Source organism: Lissotriton helveticus, chromosome 9 (genome assembly GCF_964261635.1).
Source record: "Lissotriton helveticus chromosome 9, aLisHel1.1, whole genome shotgun sequence".
Lineage (NCBI taxonomy): Eukaryota > Metazoa > Chordata > Amphibia > Caudata > Salamandridae > Lissotriton > Lissotriton helveticus.
The window spans coordinates 481,079,208-481,102,072 of NC_136070.1; the positions used below are offsets into that span (position 1 = coordinate 481,079,208).

At 43.3% G+C, this 22,865-nt stretch overlaps 1 protein-coding gene across 1 annotated transcript in view; it reads right to left on the reverse strand.

The window, feature by feature from the left end:
• MTHFD1 (methylenetetrahydrofolate dehydrogenase, cyclohydrolase and formyltetrahydrofolate synthetase 1) overlaps window positions 1-22,865 on the reverse strand; it is a 349,963-nt gene that overhangs the window by 135,997 nt on the left and 191,101 nt on the right. The window contains exons 14-15 of the mRNA XM_078660313.1: window positions 12,817-12,924; window positions 12,630-12,704 (exon numbers count right to left, since the gene is read on the reverse strand). Coding sequence (XP_078516439.1) covers window positions 12,630-12,704; window positions 12,817-12,924 — 183 coding nt within the window. The remainder of the gene's footprint in view (window positions 1-12,629; window positions 12,705-12,816; window positions 12,925-22,865) is intronic.

The following is a 22,865-nucleotide window of genomic DNA, read 5'->3' on the forward strand; positions in this document are numbered from 1 at the left end:
TACCAAAAAAACTTTGACACCAAGTTTCTTCTGTAGTGGTTATCGCCAAGGAGCGAAAGCATCTGTACGAGATCAAAAGACTAAACCCATGGCCATAATTAATTGTAAAATAACATTAGATTTAAATACAGAAGTCATAGTTTGATAGAAGGAATTTTATTTCAGAAATTGGGCGCTAGGGTTTTGCGCTTGGGTTGCTGTAGGATTTTAGGTTGATATTTGGGAAGAGAGGAATGTACGAATGAGCTAAAAGCAAGAGCGAGGTATGAGTGTGGCAGAGGTGCCGATATGGGTGAAAGGCGAACTGAATTGTGTCAGGAGGTATGAAAAGTGTGAAGTTAGAAGTAACAAACCTGTTGTAGTGCGGTTGTCTTGCAAAGGGTGGGTAGAGATCAGTCTGAGGCAATTCCTCATGTAAATATAATTCGGGGAGAAGACAAACTTTGTAATCTGATTCAAGACCTTAGACGAGATTTGTATGGAAGCCCACCTGAATGGAGAGAAGATATGTAGGAAAATAGTCTTTCTACATTTTCTCCATATCCAAAACTTGTTCTTTTACGTCTCCTCCTTTGCTCAATGAATAGAGGACCATATCTTCCTCAAGTCACGCCTGCACCACCCAGGAGTGGCACTCGATAAAATAAAATAAAAAGAAGTCCAGAGCAAGACAGACACAGAGAACGACCATAGAAATGCTTCCAGGAAGAAACAAGAGCTCGACATCTCAGTCCCAAGAACTGGTTGCACCACCAGAGAAAAACAGTTCAATTTGACAGTGTAATGCCTCACCGGGACACAGACGCTGAGTGAGCAGAATCTCTGGAGCAATTACTCAATTGTCTGCATGTTCCACCACGCTCCTCCCCCCCTCACCCCCCCACCACCCCTCACCCCCCCACTCTCCCCCCCCCCTTCCCCGGCTCATGTGCACGAAATACCCTTTTCCTTGACCTTGGATAATGGAGCTGAGCAGAACAAGTCACTAGGAACTGGAGGAAAGACATCTGTGCAATACAGTGGGTCCACCTGTCTGAGACTTATTAATGATGTTTGGCCTAAGATGGTGACAGTCCCTACTGGAACAGGGCCACGGCTGAGTCCTGCTTGAGGTGGCATGGCGGGAAAAGCAACGAAGGACTGGGATACGACAATGAGCAGTGGATGAGATTAATTCAAGTATTCAAACCATCACCTTTTTGTATTTCTCGATACAATTAGTCCCACACTCACTGTGTCACTGGAACCAAGCAACATCATACTGAATAGAACAAAATAGCCCAAAACCGGTCTGGGGCTGCTTGAGGTCTGCTTCATGATGGAACTGGCCTGGCAGTTTGAGATGGACTGTTCCAAGGTTGATTTGTCCCCGGTGGACTGGATAAGACCTGTGTGATTAAATGAAGCATTCCGCAAGTCAATTGTTTGTATCCCTCAGGTGGGCACCAACTTCCAAAATACCTGCATTCACCTCATGGCCAATGCCTCTTCAACATAAAATGCAAAGTATAAAGTGCAGGTGTGCTCCAAATGTCTTTGCCTGGTTGGACAAGCAGGAGGTGAGCATCTGCAAAGTGATTGTGCTACAATGCACATGGCTTGGACTTGGATACCATACGGAGGCTACCCCAGCTTAAGAAAGAGAACGAAGCAGATCCACTAAAAAACAAAAGAGACAAAGTAAAAAAGTACAGAGAGGTTGAGTATAGGAAAAGCAGACTCTGGTCCACACTGGTTGGCAGAGAAAAGGCAACTGATTAGGAAACATATCAATAAAGGGAAAGGTTGCATGGAAGCCTACACAGCAAGGCGTGAATATGTGGCACTAGTCAAGCAGGCTTCTGGTTTAAAAGCTTTGGAAGTTGGGTCTGATCTCTCCACAAGGTGGCACATGCAGGTTTGGGATTGAAGAAACACAAGTTGTAAGAGCAAATGATACATGTTTTAGTGTAAAAATCTAGGTGACTTCTAACTGTACACATGTGGGCGTCATAAGCCATGAAAAGATCAAATGGATGGCATAGGGAAAAAACTATACTCCAGACTAAGTAAGGCAACTTATAAATATGCCACTTTAATTCCCATAATTCCTTCAAGGAAAATTAAAATTATGGATGGCCAAAATCAATAACTGTAGGAGTCGTTGAATCTGGGTACCTTCTGTTCCATTTAACATTTAGCTGTGTTTTTGTTTAGTTTCCTTTTAATGCTGGTTGTAGTCAAAGTGTGCATTTTTTTTTAGAATGTGAGGAAGGGGCAATAAAGAATATACGCTTCAACAGCATAAATGTACGAAATGGAAATCAGTGCATGGAAGACCCTGAGTAAGAACCATCAAGGGATGAAGAGAACAACATGATCAATGCTTGCTCTATCCACCGATCACAGGTGAGTTGACCTTATTTTTCGACATGTCTTTCACACCTGCTTGGATTCTACATTAGTGCATTCATGTAAATGGATGCATTAGACAGAACGCTCAGGGATGCAAGCAAGAAATTACAACTTTATTTATTTCGCATGGCAGTCTTGCAATCTAAAAACACACCCACAGGAAAAAACTGTGATGACTTCGAAAGGGCCCTTTCAAAACAAGAACATTTTGAAAGAAAAACAAGCTCTGCCAAGACAGCAGAGGCGGAGAGAGAATTAATCTTAGAAAATCATTTGCCAAACGCTAAGGAACAGAAAGGCCAGAAATAGCTTTTAATGAAAAGTGCAGCCAAACGCATCCACACATTTTAATTCACACATGAGTCAGAGTTTCGGGTACGTACTGCTTAATATAACCATGTATTCAACATTTCATAAAAGGTTCACTTAGGTAGGCAAGAGCCCTTCTTGTGCCGCTTCAAATAAGATTCTGCATCTCAGAAAGAGATTAAAATCTGGAGCAAGAAGGCTATCAGAACGGCACATTGGGCCAGGTTTAATTTGACATGCATATTCACGAAACAATAGTTTTTAAAATAATTTTAGTGGAAAACAATCTTTATATCATTGAATATTCTTAGAATTGGAAAGATGAACGCTATGGTCTGATTACAAGTTAGGGGGTAATACATTCTGATGCCTTTGCAAACCAGAGTTTGTGTGCATCTCTGCAATGCACCCCTCTACGTACTCCCCATCCACCCCGGACAAAAAAAACCGGGGAAATTATCCTGGGAATGTGTCTGGAAAAAAGGCAAACCATGCAGATTTTGGGGGAATAAATACTGATGTTATGCCTCATTCCCAAGGCAGAAACCTATAACAGGAATTATACTGTACTGAGTAAAACGTTCACAAGGGATAATGGCCTTAAAGGCCATTTAGAGAACTACAGCGGGTTATAGTTCCGAGCAGGCAAGACAGGTTTTCTGTAGACTATGGAAATTCATACAGGTGTTTACTGGATTCAGAACATGTGGAACCAAGAAAACAGATAAAACAGCCTATCTGCAATGCAGAGCTTGCCTATTTTTTTTCAGACCTCGACCAAAGACATCTATGAGCTAGATACACTTGGTACATCTATTATAAGAGGCTCTGGTGACTATCACCAATAATATTTAATATATTTCTTGGGCTCCAAGTACGAGTATGCGTTAAGTTGTTTACCAAATTCTTAATATGGCTATGCATTCTGCGTATCGTAATATTCAACTTAACAATAACTAAAAACAAGCATTTACAATGCAACGGTTTCGCCTTTGCAAAAGTTAGAGCTATTGGCATTGTAAATGACAACATTTTTATTTATGTGTTGGTTTTGAAAACAGATAAATAAATGACATTGTCATTTACAATGGCAATAGCTTAATCATGGTCCCAGAACGTGAACATCTGTAATATAATAATAAAAAGCACTGAACAGTTCTCATAATAGTGCAGTGAAAAGTCACATACAGATTTGAAGATTGACTGCTGCATTAAAAAAGATATACAATAGTGGACTCTGTCATACAGTTTCCTTAAAAAAACACCTATATTGTCTACTTTCTGAAAATCCATCCACACACACACAAATGCATGAATTAAGTTTTCCAAAGTGTGCCCAGTTTGCTGCCCACCTAAAATGCTCCCAGCAGCATCTCTGTTATTGCTTATATTTCTCAGAAGCACGTGGCTACTTTCAGTGAAGAGCGAATACTGTCAAGTGAAAAAGAAACATGAGATTCCATAGCCCTGGGATAGAATATTTTTAAGTTGACAGTGGTGAAACAGCAATGGTAGCTGCTAAAGCCGGAAGAGAGCGATTCACTCTGCACGTGCCCACAATCGACATCCCAGAATAAATAAACCTGCTATGTGCGGAGCATTTTATTCGAACTAAAACGTGTCCAAAACATGAAATCATTGTCAAATCTGAGGCATTGCACTTCTATCATGATAACCGGCGATTGCGCTGCCCGCTCTTTGTTAACTTATTGTTAGTTTGCTGGAAAACATACACTTAAAAAGACAAAACAATGATCACACACACTCGAAACCTTAACCCAGAACTGTAACCTCATGTTCCCCTACTAGCAGTGCCAAAAAAACTAACGCCCCGGTCACAACAGTTACCAGTGGACCAGACATGGTCATTGTCTTAACTTCCCTCGTGTCAACAACAACATGAGAATTATGAGAAACATTTGAATACTTGCTAGCTGTTGTATCCTTTCTGGCTATTTCTGGATAAAAATCTAATTTACTCAAACTGTTCGGAGGGAGTTTGCTTTAAAAACAGATCTCTAAACATATCTCAGCTGAATCATTGAGCTATTTAATCTTCAGAACAAGAAAGCCTAAGTGTTACCTGAGCAGAATCTGCAAGGCTGAAATATACAATTTAGCAAGCTAGAACCCTTACAAGAATGAGTGGCCGGCTGGGTATAAACAAGCACAGGCAACACACAGATTTAGAGTGCGACGGCCTGTTGCATGACCTTGCTGGATATTTTAAAATAGGGATTCCCTGAGAGTCCGGGCTGTCTGGAGCATTCCGCCGACCCCCCTTCCCATTCACAGCCTGGCACCGCCACAAGCACAGCTCAAAGAACGAACGGGTGACAGTGCTTCCACCCTGTGCTCTTTCACTGCTGCTCGCAGGTCCCAGGAGTGGGCGTCTGACGCCTGCTCTGCTCCGTCTACAGTCGGGAGCGTTAACAATACAGCCTGTCCAGGCGGCAACAAGAACTAAGTAAGCAAACGAAGAAAGCAAGCGTGCCCTGCCTGGTGCACCGACCCACGTGAGGTTGGCTATTGATTTGCCTCTTCCGGGGCAGTAGTATAAGGGGCGGTGGCTTGAGGGCTCTCTTTTCCGGGGCGGGATAGTTCTTTTAACCAACCAATCGCAGGATAGGTGAGGCGGACCAACTCCTAAGCCCCGCCCCGTGCCGTGCCATAGCTTGTCAATCACTTCGAAGTAGCTTTCCCACTGCCTCTCGCTGCTCCATATGTTGAAGTCGGATACTCTGGAAACCAAAGTTGAGGCAATTTAAGATCTTCTGTCGGGAGGCGGGAGGTAAGATCCACTTTGGGGAGCCCTCCCCCCTCCGCTTGATGCGGGAGTTTTCGCATAGATTGCATTTTACGTTGCTAGGTGCACGCAACCGAGGCATGATTTTAGCCACGCTTTTCTGACCATTACACTATGTGCGATCCTGTGTCCGACGAAAGCATGTTTCTGGTGTGTTCTTGCGGTGCATGTAACGATCTGCATGTAACGATCAGCAGGTAACTTCTTCTCTATGTCCTCACATGGTATACAAAATAACGGGTCTAATTCAATAAATGTTGTTTGTTTTAAAGTTCATACTCTTTGAGATGAGTTTTGTGCAAATTCCAGTCTTGCAGCACCAACCATCGCCTTTAAAACAAGTCAGGTCCCGGGCCGGCAGCCAATCAAAGCGCGGCCCGGGAAATGACGTCACGGGAGTGTCCCGGGCCGGCAGCCAATCACAGCGTGGCCCGGGACAAAGGGGCGGGACTTAAAAAAGCCCGAGAAACACCCCCGAATCGCGTTTTCCCCGAGAAAGCGTGATTGACAGCCTCTGTCTCCCAATGGCTAGCCTCCATTTATGGAGCTAGCCAATGAGAGACAGAGGCGGGTCATCGATCCCACATACAACTCAAAAGGTTTTTTAGCGCATGCGCACTACGTGCGCACTTGCAGGCAAAACCTAAAAAGTTAAAGGAAGTTTTTTCTATCAAGCTCACCTATAAGTCCAGCAAATAGCCGGAAACAGATGACGTACATTGCGGACTGGGAACTAAGGGCCATATGTATCAACATTCCGTTTTGCGATTCCTAAATAGCGATTTTTAAGGAATCGCTATTTAGAAATCGCAAAATAGTATGTATGTAGGAAATCGCTTCTTTTTAGCGATTCCTTAAAATTCCTTAATTGCAATTAGCAAATTGCTAATCGCAATTAACACCTTAACCGCGGTACGATTTACCGCGGTGTGCTGAAGATTTCGAAAACCAGCGTTACATGACGAGCTCAGCTCGTCATGAGTGTACGAGAGGTGTACCTCATGACGAGCTGAGCTCGTCATGAGCGTCGAAGGGGTTAAGGAATAATTTCCCATTCATTTCTATGGGCCAGGAGGCCCATAGGAATGAAGGGGAAATTTGCGATTCGCAATTTGCTAATCGCAAATTGTGTATATTTTCAAGGGTGCTGGGGTGTCTCAAGAACACCATGCTGCACCCCTGAAAATGACATGTGTGCGCATATGGCGCACATACATGCCCTAAGGGCATGTATGAGCGTCACATGGCACCTTTAGATGTTTAAAAAAAATGCTTTTTTAAATGAATTCGCAACTTACCACCAACTAGAAGTTGGTGGTAATTTGCGATTCCTTAATGGCATTTTGGAATGTTTTTTTCCTTGATACATTGCATTTAAGGAATCGCAAAATGTGCAATTCTTTAAATGCAATCGCAAAATAAGGAATGGCAAATTTAGCGATTCCTTATTTTGCACCAAAAATGTTACATACATACCATTTAGCGAAAATGGGTTTGCAAACACCGGAATTCTGCGAATTTTGGCGTTTGCGAACCCATTTTGCTTTGATACATATGGCCCTAAAACCGGCCCTGGCAAAGTGCTCGGCCGCCCCTCTCCCTCCTCTCTCCGGGGGTTGGGGGTGCCGCTGAGTTCTTTGCCAGGGCCGGTTTCGGCCGATTTTGTTACAGGGCGATTTCGCAGCTATGCTGCAAAAACGGCCCTGTAACAAATTCGGCCCCCTGGGGCCCAAAACCGGCCCCCACCCGTGCGGCACACCAGGGGATTGCCCGGTGCCCGCTACGGCAAGTCCGGGCCTGGAATTAAATAGGGGTGCAGTCCATGCACCTCCTGTACTGCTGCTGCATTCATCATTGTCCCAGTGACCGTAGAAATTAGGGTTGGAAAAACAAGTGACGCACCTTCAATAATGCTCTTTCTGGTGGACACTTCATCGAATCGCAGATTCCTCACCTTCTGAGTATCTCCAGGTGCCAGACTGGATCCTGGAAACTCAAAGCAGTGCTCCTGCATTCCGGCAGGTGGCGCTATGCGACTCTGGCTCAACAACAATATGCTCCGGAAGTGACAATGGAGCCACATATGATTAACACCCATGTGTGCTGATGTCAGTTTCTTTCATGAACACTGTCATGTTCTCAGAGCCTATCTGCAGACTGAACAAACCAGTGTGCACATTCCTAGATCGTGATCCTTTTAAATACAAGAGCCCATTCGAGAGAATTAAGAGGTGGGGAGTGGTGAGGAATCTGCAGTTACATAGAGTATCCACCAGAAGGAGCATTAACGAAGGTAGGTAACTTGTCCTTTCAATTGATACTTCTAGTTGCAGATTACTCACCTTGTAAATAGATACTAAAGCAGTACCTCCCAAAGTGGTGGGTCTGTGGAATCGCTCAACCTAAACAGTCCTGTGGGGATGACCATGCAAAATGCCCATCTTGACAGACCTCACTGTTGAGGCAGTAGTGCTTCGTAAACATGATCAATGAAGCCCATGGAGCCGCCTGACAAATATCCAGGACAGGAACTCAGTGTGAAAACACAGTGGTAGCAGCTTTGGCTCTTGTGGAATGAACCCATAGGTCTCTGGAGGCTGCTTTTTAGCCGATGCATAGCAGTTTTAATAGAGGTTATCTATCCAGAGATGGTCAATTTATGCACTGTCTTGCCCTTCTTTGCTGCAGAGAACCTCACAAACCGCTGGTCGTCTGCCCGATATTCCTTGGTACGATCAATGTAAAAGCTGAGCACTCTTATGGGATTCAGATGATGGAGTTAGTCTTAGTCTTTTGAGGGATTAGGCATAGCAAGGGTCGGCAGAGTGATGGCTTGTCTGAAATGAAAAGGTGTCATCAACTTTGGCTGGAACGCAGCTCGAGTCCTTAGCACCAGTTTTTTGCCTGGGAAAAAAGTGGTATAAGGAGGCTGGCCCGAAAGGGCCTGATGTTCTTACCTGGTGTGCAGATGTTATCGCCATTTGAAGGTTGTTTCCAGGTGAGCAGGCACAATGAAAGACTGTGCAAAAATGTGCATTGGTATGAAAGGTGTACACATCAGAGAGGTGAGGACTAGATTAAACTCCCACTGTAGCATTTCAAAGGGCGTTAATGGAAACATATGGTGCTAACCTTTTGGAAAACGAATCATAATCATTGATTTGAACAAGGACGGTTGGACCCACAAACGTAAAAAGACTGAAACAGCCGAAAGGATACCTTTAACTGAGCCCAGAGCAAGGGTTTGCTGGGCCAAAACTAAGCATATACAAGATCCAACAATTTTGCCTACAAAGGGTCCAGCTGCCGAGTACCAAGCCACGCAGAAATTTGTCCCAGTGTCCTGCATATACAGATTCCCTGAAATTGCGCCTGGTCGCCAGGATGACATCAATGACCTTGAGTGAGCGATCAAAAGAACTCAACTGCTGCTGCCCAATCTCTATGCACTGAGGTGCAGATTGCACAGGCTCAAGTGTAAGATCCATTCAATTACCGAATTTACCTAAATCTCCCACCTTCTATTTTACCGATTCATAAATACCGAATCGGTAAAATTCGGTATTTATGAGTCGGTAAAATAGAATTACCTACATCTGGCCCATGGTTTCCTCTTGTAGGGAAGCAGGTAGAGAATTCCATAGGGTCGGTCCTAAATAGGAGAAGGAGCGACCTCGCATACAAATACGTCTGAATTTTGGGACAACGAACCTGGTCTGCTGGGCGGAGCGCGGAGGACACGAGGACTGATAACGATAAACCAGATCTTGAAGATATTGCAGGGCCACTCCTGTTTTAATTTTAAACATATAGCACACAGCTTTAAATTTGACCCGTTTCTCCACCGTCAGCCAGTGTAGGTCACGAAGAAAACCTGAGATAGAGGAGAACTTAGGCACACGATAAAACAGTCTAGCAGCCGCATTTTGCACTAATTGAAGTCTCTGGATCGTTGCCATAGTCCAGTCTAGAAGTAATTAGGGCATGGACTACTGTTCTCTATGCTGACAGAGGAATCATCCATAAAATCTTCTTTAGCCATTTCAGAACAGTGAAACAGGTAGAGGGCACCTAGGCGACTTATTGTTTCACTGACAGTTGCTCGTCTACGATGAAACCCAAATTACGAACATGATGCACCTGCATAGGTAAAGCTCCCATTTCAGAGGAACAATGTTGTGGTCCCCAAAGGTCCTGTTTTTTTATTTAAGATCATGACTTCAGTCTTGTCCCCGTTTAATTTGAGTAGGTTGTTTTGCAACCAGGATGCAACTTTACTCAATCCTAACTGAAGGATTGAGAATTCAGAAACCTTAGAAGAAGAGAGGGAAAAGATGATCTGGGTATCGTCAGCGTAGGGAAAAAGGGACAAACCAGCCTCTTCAGCAACCTCTGCTAGTGGACGGACAGACACATTAAATAATAGTGGGCTCAGCACTGAGCCCTGTGGAACTCCAAATGAGGACGGATAGGAGTTAGAGCTTGCCAACGCAGAGAAGACCTGTTCTTTAAGAAAGAACAGAGCCAATCCAAGGCCTCTGCAAAAGGATTAATGTGCAACTTCAGCAGGCTGACTGAAACCCCTAATGATGTCAAGAGCTTCGCCGTTGTCTGGAGGTGGTTCTTGACTGACTGTGAAGAGCCTACTTTCAACAGCTAAACTTTCAGGTATGGGAAGACCGGTACCTCCAACATCTGCAGATGAGCAGTAACCACTGCCATAACCTTTGTTACACCAGAGAGGCACCCGTGATGCTGAAAGGGAGCACCGAAAATGGAAAGTACTTGTGGCTTACCTTGAACCACAGATAGCACAGTGAGCCTGCAGGACAGGGATCTGTAAATAAGCATCCTGTAGGTCCAACACCATCAACCAATTAAGGGACCCAGGGCAGATAAAGCCTGGGCCAGGGTGAGCATCTTGAAGTTTTCCTTGTACAGCAAGCCGTTTAGAGGGCGAAGATCCAGGATAGGGCAGAGGCCTCATTCCTTCTTAGGCACAAGGAAGTAGCAAGAATAACACCTAGTTCCCACTTCCGAAGCCAGTACCCCCTCTATGGCTCCTTTGGGCAAAATAACCTGTGCATCCTGGCATAAGGAAGAAAGGCGGTCCTCAGACAGGCATTCCACTGTAGGTGGCAGGTGTGGTGAGTCGAAAAGGGATGGCAGGGCGCAGCGCCGTTGGACAGTCTGCAGGACCAATTTGTTGTGTGATGTTTTGACAGGCATGCAGGAGGAGGCTGACCTGCCTCCCACTAGGTGGCTCTGTCCTGCTAAGGGCACACTAAAGAGTATTTGCTGTCATTGCCAGATGGGCTGTCTAGAAGCAGTGGGTGCACCGGTGAGGGAGATAAGTAAAAATGATGACAAATAAGAAAAAGTTAGCAAACCTTCAATTGTCAACAGCTATGAAGGGCTCGAAGATCTTATCTTCTATAAACTGGTGGTCTGTTGAAGGGGATTACGTGCCCCAACTGCTGGAAAGAATATCAATGCTGATGCCTAGTGGAATAGTATTTTGCTCTTTACCAATTCTTGGCTAATTCCGTGGAGATTTTCTAATCTTCTATCTAATTGCAGCTAAAAGAAGAGATTGAAACCACGAAACCCTCCACAACCAAAAGGCCAGTAAGGCACTTCTTGTTTAAAAATGTAATTAAGTTGTTATCTTGGTTGATTCTAGCTGACAAGTACTCTTAGGATTTGTTACCCCTGCCTCCCAGGTAAACAGAATGTATAAAGCAATTGAAAGGAGTGTGAAAAATGCTAGAATCCTAGAGGGTTGGCTACATAGTGCTCAACACTTATTCATCTTAGAGTCAAGACTGATCCAATGAACTATACTAAATTGCACTAGACCCATTAGGACTTCCAGGCATACAACAGCTAAGGAGTCCTCAAAAAGAAAACATGGAGCCGAGTATGTGGTCATCTAGTTCAGAAAATACACAGACAAGGCTTCTATAGGCCTTACAACATCAGGTATAAAGAAATGGAAGTCAAATGTAACGGCCCTGGGCTGTTTTGAGTGAGAATGCAGTGATCCTAACGGAGTTTGTATATGATCATCTTGTGATGGATTTTGCTGAGATTGAAAAATGATCAACATAAATGGGAACGAGCAAAGCAGGTTTTATGTACACAACTATGGTGTCGCAAAACCCAAAAGGAAGTTTGTGGGGATTTCTGGTGTAGCACATCCAGGTGGCCAGATGGCTAGCGAGCCAAGGTTAATTGAGTAACACTGAATGGAGCACACATGTGGGGTTATAGCAACAGTGCTTCAGTGGGCTCAGTAGAAAACAATTTGATATCATTATTTTGGTTTGCTTTTTCTCTTATTTCGTATTGCGGCAAGAGAAATAATACACATGCCAACACTGAAAATTAATAATGAACAAGCAAGCGCTCATCTAAAGGGAAGCACTAGGTGATACTCCCCTGGAAAGAGGACACAGGGGTGCCTTCCTTATTTTCACTGTGAATACACTAGTCAAACATGTGTTAACATCTCCCAGGGAGACAACCATATATAGATCTGGCCTGATCAGCTAAGGCTGGGCCAGCCCTTTCCCTTTCTTAACTAGTAGATGCTGGAAAACAAGATGACAGAAGCTAAGGCAAGCTAATGTAATCATATTGTCTGAGAAAACAGTAACACTTCCATTTCTTTGTCCAGTGTGAGGAGCAAGTGGCTCAAAACGGTCCTTAAGAGCTATGTTTTGGAAGAACTGAGATTAGCTTTGTCACTTAGTCACTCAATTGCAATTTCACTACATTACCAATTTGTATAGGAGTAACGTCAAAAACATGACGCAGAAAATGTTTCTCAACTCTTTGAGACAAGTAATACCAGATTAGCCTCTTTAGTGACCACTTGGCTCAGAGTTGATTTAATTAAACTGACCAGAAGCGTATCAATCTGCATTTTGTCAAGAGGATTCCAGCACCTATACTGGCAAAAGACTATTGCAGTATTGAGTCACAGCAACTTGATTTTTAAAACAGATGTTCATTCTGTATGTTGTGAAAAATGTACTTTATATGGGCTAAATAAAAAAACAGTCTGGTTGCATTGAAAACTATAGACTAAAACCTAAGGTGCAACAAAAAAACTTACCTTAAGCCTTCTAATTTGTATGTCAGAGAACTTCTTAACGCCATTATTTGAAGGCACCAAACGACTAAAGAGAGCCTTCAAAAACAAAAAAAGTAAGCTGCTTAGCAATGGAGAGTTGACTGTGAAACATATGAATACAGGGTTCTACAATGACTAAATAAAACAAAGGAATTGTGTAACTTCCTACCTTATCAGACTGTGTATTTTCATGAAACATGCGAGCGTCAATGGCGGCAGCCACTAGGTTATTAGCGGCAGTGATAGCATGGATGTCCCCAGTGAGATGAAGGTTAAACTGTAATATGAAATAAGGAAAACAGAAATATTTTAGAGATGCAATAAAAAGGAACTCACCTCATCTTCAAAGTAATTTGAACAAATCTCAGGTTTTCTTAATTTTACTACATGTACAGTAACAAAGCTGCAAAACAATGAATTCAACTTTCCATGAATATCGATTTTTATAGAAAGCTGAATCAGGAGCGCTTTGTATCTTTGTAATATATCTCTCCTATTTTTAGGGTTTGCATTAGAAAACTACTTCACCGAAATTGGATTTGTAACAAGAATTGAATGTTTTTCTGGCTATTGTTTGAAGGCCTATCCAGTGCTGAGCAGAGGCATCAACTAGAGTGATTGGAGATAGGGATTTGTTTATACAAATTCAAACCCTGATGAAGGCCTCATGGACGAAACGCGATGGCTGTGCTGATTAACTTATGTCCATAAAGAATATCAACAAAAGAAGAATTTTCAACAGGAATTCGTGACTCCATGTGATATAAATGTTACCCATGGAATTGTGGCTGATCAAATTATATTGTTGGGTATACTGTTCGCTGTAATATCCTAAAAATAGGAAGGATATATTACAAAGATACAAAGCGCTCCTGGTTCAGGTTTCTATAAAAATCATGTGTATAAAACGATTCCCTAGCAGTGGGGTCGTGTACATTTGAGCGTCTACATCTATTTTGAATGTGTAGATTAATACTAGTGCAACCATGGAATAGCCCACATTGCTTGGCTCTTTTTGGTGTTGCTTTTCAGAACTGTTATAACTTGTAGGACGCCTCCATTAATGGGCCTCATGATGTTTCTGTATCTAAAAACAGAATCTCTACTACCCTTCAAGCCCAATTCCATCTCCCACAAACTACCTAAATCACTTTTCGCCTTTTACACAAGAATGTCTTTGCAGGTAGTGCTCATTTCAATCCACAAGTTCTGTGAAGCACAGCAACTGCTCTAATTGAGGCCCAAGGAGTCCTGATCTTCTCTTAACATACAAATAAATGTCTTCTCTCTGCCATTTGTTGTCCAAAGGGGTTGAACGCTCCCCCAGGATAGATCATTTTATGTCAACTACTATGCACTGGTCCATTTCTGCCTCAATGCCCCATATCTATCAGGACACCGCAAAATGTACCATAATGACACTATCCACCACTGTGACACTTTATCCTCATGCGTTCACTTAACGTTTGCACAGAAAAAAGCATTTTTTACCTCAACTAACCTAATTTGTAACATATTCTGCTTGTGATGCTCAACACTTTGGAGTAACTATTGTGCAATGCTATAACAACTAGGACTTAGTCACCTGAAAATAAAACAGTTAACTTGCCCAATGAATTTTACTAGTCAATGATGCTGTCTGACATGTGATCCTCTAACCTGCTTTAAGGAAGGAAGGTGGTCTTCACCTACCGGTGCAACAAATCAGCAAGACAGGGTCACACATGTAAAGCAACTGCAGCTCAGAACCTCCTCTCTGGGATGCAGAATGTAACTTGAGGTCACAATGTAACTGTCGCTGGAGTGGGTGTTCGGTTTGCTCACGAGAGGAGTTTTGGCTTCTGATGCTGGCACCCATACACTGGACCTTCACAACCATATGTGTCTGAAAAGCTTTTTAGCCCCTGGTGTAATATAATGAGTCAAGTCACTTTTAACCTTTCTGTTGTTAATCATACCACTTACTAAGGGCTATTTAGTGCAGGTGACCTTCATGTGGAGCTAGAGGTCCCCTAGATAGCAAACCTTGCTGCTTCACTAATGAGAATGGTTCTGTGTGCACACTGTCAGTAGACAAATCAGCATAACTTGAAATCACAGCAATAGTGAATATTCTACCAACGTTTAAGAAAATGAAAAGAAAATTAGTTGAGAGAAAAAGTGTCGCCAGCATGGCCTGACTATGTATGTTTGTTGTAGAGAGACATTTATAGCACATTGTAACTGGTATATTCACAGTTTCCAGTTCCAAAAATAGTTGCATTTGTAGCCAGCAGTGAGTGGGGAGAGCCAGAATGTTGGAGCATTAATGTTTATTTAAAAAAGGAATATCATCTTTTGTTTAATGCAAGTGTAATGGGATAAACCCCAGTGTGTACTCTATGTCCCTTACTCCAACCTCTAAAACCACCGTAAAATGTAACGCTAAAATAGGAAGCTAACCCACATGCTCCACATCCTTTACTCTAACATTTGCGAATAATAAACCATTTGATTTATGTCACCTATCATCCTTTAATTAAGATGCATACTTTAATGACTGACAATTGATGTTAACCTTTGGAACTATGATAGATTTAAAAAAAATCCCACTTTTTAGTTAGTATTTAAAAATGCAAATATAAGTTTGATAGTTGAAGGAAATCTGCTTTTCTGCAGGGTCATCCTCAATTTTTTGACTTTGATGAACTCTATTTGTGTGGCTAGCTTTAGGGCTCTGTGTACTTTAAACCCTTTTGACAGGTAAAACCTGCCATTTAAATATTAATAAGTCACCCCTATATATGCCTTGTAACCCAGAAGGCTAGATGCATGGTATTTAAAAAGTAGGCTAATCAATGGAGAGAGCAAGGGTTTTAAGGGGCGAGTCCCATCCCCAGATATGTAATTGTGAAAACAAATTGGACTGGCCCACTGTGTGGAGGTAGTGAAATATTAGTTGGTATTCCAAGTCACTTGTAAATTAAGCTTACTCAGCTGGGCACAATAGCTTTTGTTTATAAACCCCTCACACACCAACCTAGTTGGTGTCATGCTTCATCATCGGGGTCCAACCAGGCAGCCGAATGCCGCCTGGTTGTGCTTCAACGCCTGACTACAGCGGAGCAGGTGTGGTGCAGTTGTGTGATGTGGATGAAGGTGAGTAATAAAATACACCTCTGGGAATCCTTGCCCAATATTTTATTAGTGGCTGCCCAGGGTGTGAAATAAAAGTATGTGGTAGAAAAATTATGACTACTTAGTTGTCTAGGTGTTGGCGGTCTACATGTTTCAGTCCCAAAAGAAAAGTGTACGGGACTTTCGTCAGGACCAGGTAGTGAGTGGCAAAAGGTGGTGCCACGTGTGAATAAAATCCAACACACGCGCTAAGGTGTGTGGAAAAAGGTTAAAAAGTGCAGTTTGTTCAAATTACATATACTGCAGTGAAGCGAGAAAAATCTTCGCTATGGGTTATAGTCCAGAAGATCGGGACGGGGGGTGAGGTTCTCCCGTGTAGTATTTGATAGTGAGGAGTCCTCTGCGTTAAACCTAGTCTGGTGCCCACGGCGTCCCGGCTGGAGTAGAAATGTAATTTTAAAATCTCCTTATAGTGACTAGCACCCAAAAGATATTTTCACTATAGGAAGGCTAGCAGGATCATAGAGAAACACTGGGAAGCAATATTAAATACTAACACTATATCTCAGGAATGGGGCCAGCTAGAATAGAAAAAAATTACCAACTATTTTAAATAGTTATTAAAAATTAAATTCAATGGTGAAATTTGAATTTTGTAATTATTAAGGAAGAGTGACTTTTAGAAAGTTACTTCTTCCTGCCTGAAGTTCCTGGAGGCTAATTTGCATTGACTCCACAACTTCTCCCAGCCAGTAATTAGCCTTGAATAGGTGTGAAATATGTGTAAAATGCCTCCCAGGAGCAAATTACTTGAGAGATGACTCCTCTGAAGTCCACAGAATATTTATTTTTAACATTTATAGAGCGCACTGTAACCATGCGGACACCCTGGCGCTAAACGAATATGCAGGGTGTGGGCCTCATTTTGACAGGATACTGTAAATTCCTGCTTCACAAGTCTGTTGAGCCACATGTAACACTTTGGGCACACTTTAAAGGGAGAAAACAGGATGACAAGGCAATTCTTGAGTATCCATTGTCTGGTTGCTGGAGGACCCTGCTTTTGTCCTACAAGTTCTGTATCTAGGTTTTTTGTGGGGTTAGTGCCGGCCTCAAACTGGATTTTAGTGTTAGATGTTGAAGAACACTAGGATTACCACTATACATTTTCCACACGAACCCAAGGCACCCAGAGACCAGGTTTGGTGTGGCCAAATGCCATGACACATTGCATTTTTGAAATCTGGTTTGTAAGGCACTAAGAAACTGCTGCATAAGTAGGTAGGTCAGGACCTGGGAACTGTTACACCATTGGCTTGGTACAGGCCAGGAATCACCCCTATGTGCTAGCTAGTGCCAGGCACTAGCTAGCAGTGCCTGGCACTAGCCAGGAATCACCCCTATCTGCTAGCTAGTGCCAGGCACTAGCTAGCAGTGCCTGGCACTAGCAAGTACTTCTGTACACTTTCTGGACCTTCAGAAAATCCGAAGAGAACTGTATCTGCGGTCTGTAACCTGAGCGGAGCCCTGAAGGACTGGACCTGTCACCCTTGTACCCAGGACAAAGAGTGAACTCCAAGGGTCAGCTGGATGACCTATGTGGCCATAGGGAGACAACGAGCTGCATGGGGCCTATTCCTTAAAGTGGCCAGTTGACAAGTGGTAATTGGAGGTGGACTGGGCCCTGCTGTTGGCCTCTGCCAGACAATCTGTGAGTCTCTAAGTGCCTCCCCTGATGTCCTGGGGAGCCTTAGAAGTGTACTCTAGCAGTGAATTAAGACTAAGGGCATAGCGATCAAGCTTTTCTGACGTCACAAATTCTGTTTGCAACAGCGAAAAATTATTACACTCAAACACTGATTCGGTAACACGTTACCAAATCACAATTTGGTTTTTAAACCAAATACCAATTGGGTATTTTGAAGGGGCGTCCCTTCCAAATAACCAACCAGAATGGTAAGTATTAATGTTTTATGATGAAATTCTGGTCATAAAAAAGTCATAATTTACAGGTCACAGAAGTTTAGTGGTAATGCATTTGCAAACAGGAAGGGGTCCCCCGAGGTCCCTTTCCTGCTTGCGAATGTAAAAGAAAAAAGTTTGTTTAAGAGGAATCAGTGGTCTGCTGACTTAGCAGGTCACTATTCACGTGAAGGCATGGATACCTAGCAGGGTGCAAATTGCGACCTACCTCAATAATATTCATGAGGTAGGTCGATCTGTGATCCACTGGGAATTGCTATTTTAAAATTAAACGTCTCATACATCAGTAATTGCGATTTGGTAACAATGGCAATATGAAAATGGCGATTACTAGTGTTGATGTACATGGCTCTTAGTCAAAAGATAAAATCTTTGACTGGGATGAACATGGTTGGGGTATTCGACATGCACCCCATTGCAGTCCGTCTGAAATTGCACCTAGGTCCTGATCTACTGCGATCATAGACTATCAGTGGCAAACAGCCTCAGTTTCTACTAAATAGTTTCAACTCTACATGAAATGCCAGTTAATATGGCAATATGTAGGTCCACATAGGAACCGCTGGTTTAATTCTAAAATGGCCATGACGCTGCCTGGTTAATAATGGTTTGAATGGTGCACTAGCCAAGTTAGCCAGTGACCAGCACCTGTCCATAAGAGCCGGACTGCTGAAAGGGTGATTCATGAGAAATCACATTTGTCTTGGTTGCATGTCATCGTATGGGAATAAACTTCAGGCTCTATGAAATTTAATGAAGCCCCTTTGCAGTTTCATATTTATAAGGAGGTTGTTACAGAGGGCTGAGTCTTGCATGCTTTTCTATTTGGTTGGGTGGATGGAAAGTAGGTTTCAGATGGTCAATTTTTAGTGCCTGAATGGTTAATCTAGATGAAAGACTTTAGCAATATCTCCTGGAGTGCACACATGAACTAACATTGCTATGGATTCTTTGGATTTTGTGCGCATGGCCCTGCAGTAGCCCTGTCTTTAGTTTAAAACTGGTAGTATGGCACTTTTGCAAGGGAGATGAAGCATGGAAAACGCTCTTGGTACATTATGTGGGTCAAACACCACATCATTGGTATTAGCATTAATGTGAAAAGTGAAGTAAAGGTTGCTCTTTAACTACATGTCTTGGATAAGGATTCCTCAGACTAACAAAATACAAAGGGCCATATGTATCAAGACTTTTTCCCCGTTTGCAAACGGGCAGATTCTCAGAATTGGCCAGTTTGTGAATTGGAAAAAGCCTTTTTGGATGTATCATCCCAAAAGGCCATCGCAAAATAGAGAATTGCAAAATTTGTGATTCTCTATTTTGCGAATGCAATTAATGAATTGCAAATTATGATTCCTTAAATGCAATTCTGGAAGCACCAGAAATTTGCTATTTGGCCTTAAGAAATTGCAAATTACCACCAACTTCAAATTGGTGGTAATTTGTGATTTTCTTTAAAAAAGCACTTTTTTGATTTTTTTAAAAGTGCCATATTTCGCACATACATGCCCTTAGGCCATGTATGTGTGCGAAATGTGCACATATGCATATTTCAGGGGTGCAACAGAGTGTCCTTTTGGCACCCTTGCTACCTTGAAATTGCATTCTCAATTTGCGATTCTCTAATTGGTAATCGCAAATTGAGAATGTCTTCCCATTCATTCATATGGCCCTCCTAGCCCATAGGAATGAATGGGAAGGTATTCCTTATTTGCGAATCTCAATTTGCGATTCGCAAATAAGGAATATGTAGGATTCACAACATGCTTAGCAAATCCTACATACATTGCATTTTGCGATTCTCTAATTGCGATTCGCTAAAAATCGCAATTTGAGAATCGCAAAACTCTTTTTTGATACATATGGCCTAAAGTCCTTGTGAGTGGGGTAAATGAAGAGATGAGTGATGCATTAAGCCAGTGAAGATCACTTATTTTCTGATTACTGCGCTAGGTCTCATTTAGTGGCATCCAGTGCCAGACTTACCCAGGTAGTGTGTCATCTCAAGACAATTCACAGATTTGCTTACCAGTTAATGAGAATCTGGGTGTCGTGTGCATAGAGTTGGTGCTTAATGTAGTTACATCCTGGGATGTGGACCATCTGTGTCATATAGATGTTAAAGATGACTGATGTGAGCGATGTTTAAGGAACTGTTAATGGAGGTCATATTGCGTACAATATATCTCAGGTTACATTGCTGGGAACAGTAGTGCAGTACAGATTAAAAAAACATGCAAGGATAGTTCTGGTGATAGATACTTGTCATTCGATCAGCTTCGTTGGTCTATGGGTTGAAACACTGCTGAGAGGTGAATAAGAGTAAGAAAACTGGCTTATTCTTGATCGCTGACAAGAAGACTTTATTCCACATGTTTAGTTTTGTGGCACTGGCCCAAAGCTGCCTTGGAAGCTAGATGGGAAGTCACTTCGCAGATAGTCTCCCAGTGAGAGTAAAAGCTGAGTAGTTACCAGTACCCAGCGCAATAACATGACAAACATCTAAAGATGGGTATGCCTGCAGAGTCGCTACTTGGCCTTTTCAAGATGGATGTGATTATTACATGTTTGCAACTGGAGGGGCCAGAATGTAATGATAACAGATGTGTTAAGGCTTTTTGAGGTGAGGGTCCAATGTGGCAAGTTCTCGGCTAATTACATTCACTTGGCAGCTGTCAGGGGGATGGAAGGATGTAAAGGGATTGATTTTATGGATGCAAGGAGCATCTTCATAGCTTGATTAGAACCTGGGAGAACTTGTAAAAATATGATAGCCATCACAGTTTTTTAAGGTTGGGACTGAAAGATGTTGTAATGCTGCCTTCATAAGGAGAAATGCCACTGTTCACAGAGTTATATGGAAAGAGAATGGGCACAAAGTGCAGTTTTGGGGTGTTCCAGTTCATTGCCTATTGACACTGTTCATTGACAGAGATCTTCGTACATGGGCTTAGAAATTAGCTTTCTTTTTGCTCAGGTGATTGCAAGTTTATAGCCTCAGACATCTCTCCAACATGCCATATATAGCAATTTATTTATTTAGGATTTGTAATGCGCATGGCTGCCTCAGCAACTAGGCGTCCCAGAGCAACCAGAAACCAGAGTCAAGAGCATGAGAGACCAACCTAGTGATTAAACATCAGACATAGCCAGGTCTTTATGGTCTTACGAAACGCCAAAAGGTTAGGAATAACTCTAATATGAGCCGGGAGCGAGTTCCAAAGTTTTGCCGCCAGAAAGCAAAAAGAGCGTCCCCCGGCCCTCGCTCTACAGACTCGAGGTGCACAAAGGTCGGCAGATCTCAGCGAACGCCCAGGCACATAGGGCATCAACAAACGAGATAGCCCTAAAGGGACTTGGTGCGTCAGAATCTTGTGTGAAATACACAGCCCCTTAAACTGAATGTGCTTTTTGACGGGCAGCCAGTGGAGTTTGGGGAGTACATGCGCCACCGAGCAAGATATAGGTAGTGCCACCAAAAGGCGCACCGCCGCATTCTGGACCCTCTGCAGGCGCTTAATGCTGGCTTTATTCGCGCCCAGGTATAAAGAGTTGCCGTAGTCTAACCTGGAAAGAATGGACGCCTGAACAATTGTCTGGCGAACTTTGGGAGGGAAAAAACAAGCAGGGGTCTCAATCCCCGCAAGAGCCCGAAGCAAACAGCAGCAACAGCTTTTGTTAGTTTCTCAAACGTCAGTCTGTTATAAAACCACATGCCCAAGTTCTTCACAGCCTCCTTAGGTAACGGGCGGGTTTGAGACGGACCGGCCAGCACTGCTCGGACCATAGCTCCTGATCCTTGCCAAACAGCAGAATCTCAGATTTACCGGAATTTAACTCTAAACAGTATGCCACCATCCAGTCGGAGATGGCCAGAAGATCCTCCTTGAACTTGTCCAAATTGGCACAGCAATTTTTTGAGAAAGCAATTACCAACTGGGTGTCGTCGGCATACGGCACCAGGGACAGCCCCCTGCCTTTTGCCACCTCCGCCAGGAGTCTCACATAAAGATTGAACAAAAGTGGGTTTAAAATGGAGCCCTGTGGTACCCCTGCAAGTACCAAGACTTTGACTTGTTATCTACCTGGCTTGCTGAGCACAGACCTCAATTACCCCCAGATATAGAGGGGGCAAATTTGTGCTTCCATGAATGGCTGTTGGCCGGCCTGGACAGCTGTATTCCGGCCAAACAGGGTGGGAAGGGATGTGGGCCATCTAATCCATGGTTCAATGATTCGCTAACTTTGGCAAAGAAGGGCTGCAAGCCGCTAGAGCGTGCTTGGCGCCGCTCTTATGAGGTGTCTGCAAAATTAGAATATCGGGCGGCTGTCAAGCAATATCATAAGCTCATTCAGAGAGCACGGGCGGAGTTTGTTGCCAACAAGATTCTGGCCAGTACAAACCCCGCAAAGACCATCTTCTCCCTGCTCAATAGCATGAAGAGTGCGGGTGCTCCTAGAGTTTCTCCCATTGCTTCCAGTCGCCAGTGTGATGCACTAGCGCAGCACTTCGTGAATAAAGTTGAGCAGATCTATTGCGGCCTTTCTAAGGCTACCCCCTACGGAGAAAGTGGTGCCTAGAAGGGAGGATATCATGGAGGGCAACGGTTTATCATCATTCCCACTTCTGACGCACCCGGAATTTGAGGCCCTATGCCATAAAATCAAGTCTGGTTCCCCAGCTGACCCTATGTCACCTGCCCACTTTCGCCAGTTCCACTCATTGATCTCTCCTGTGAGTTTAGAATTGGCCAATTTGTCTCTGAGGTCAGCTTCTGTACCTAGGGCGTGGAAGCACGCCAAAGTGATCCCTTTGATAAAAAACCCTCTCTTAATCCGGATGATCCTGGTAATTATCGCCCTATTTCCCAGCTGCCTCTTTTGGCTAAGCTGGTGGAGGCACATGTGAACTCCACTCTATCTAAATTCATTGAGCAGCACAACATCTTTGATCCATCACTGCACGGCTTTCGACTACGGCATAGCACCAAATCAGCGCTATTGGCAGTGTCGGAAGCCATCCGGAGTAGGTTGGATGTGGGAGACTCGGCGGCCTTGGTCCTGTTAGACCTAAGCACCGCTTTTGATACGGTGTCTCATGGGATTCTTCTCGAACGC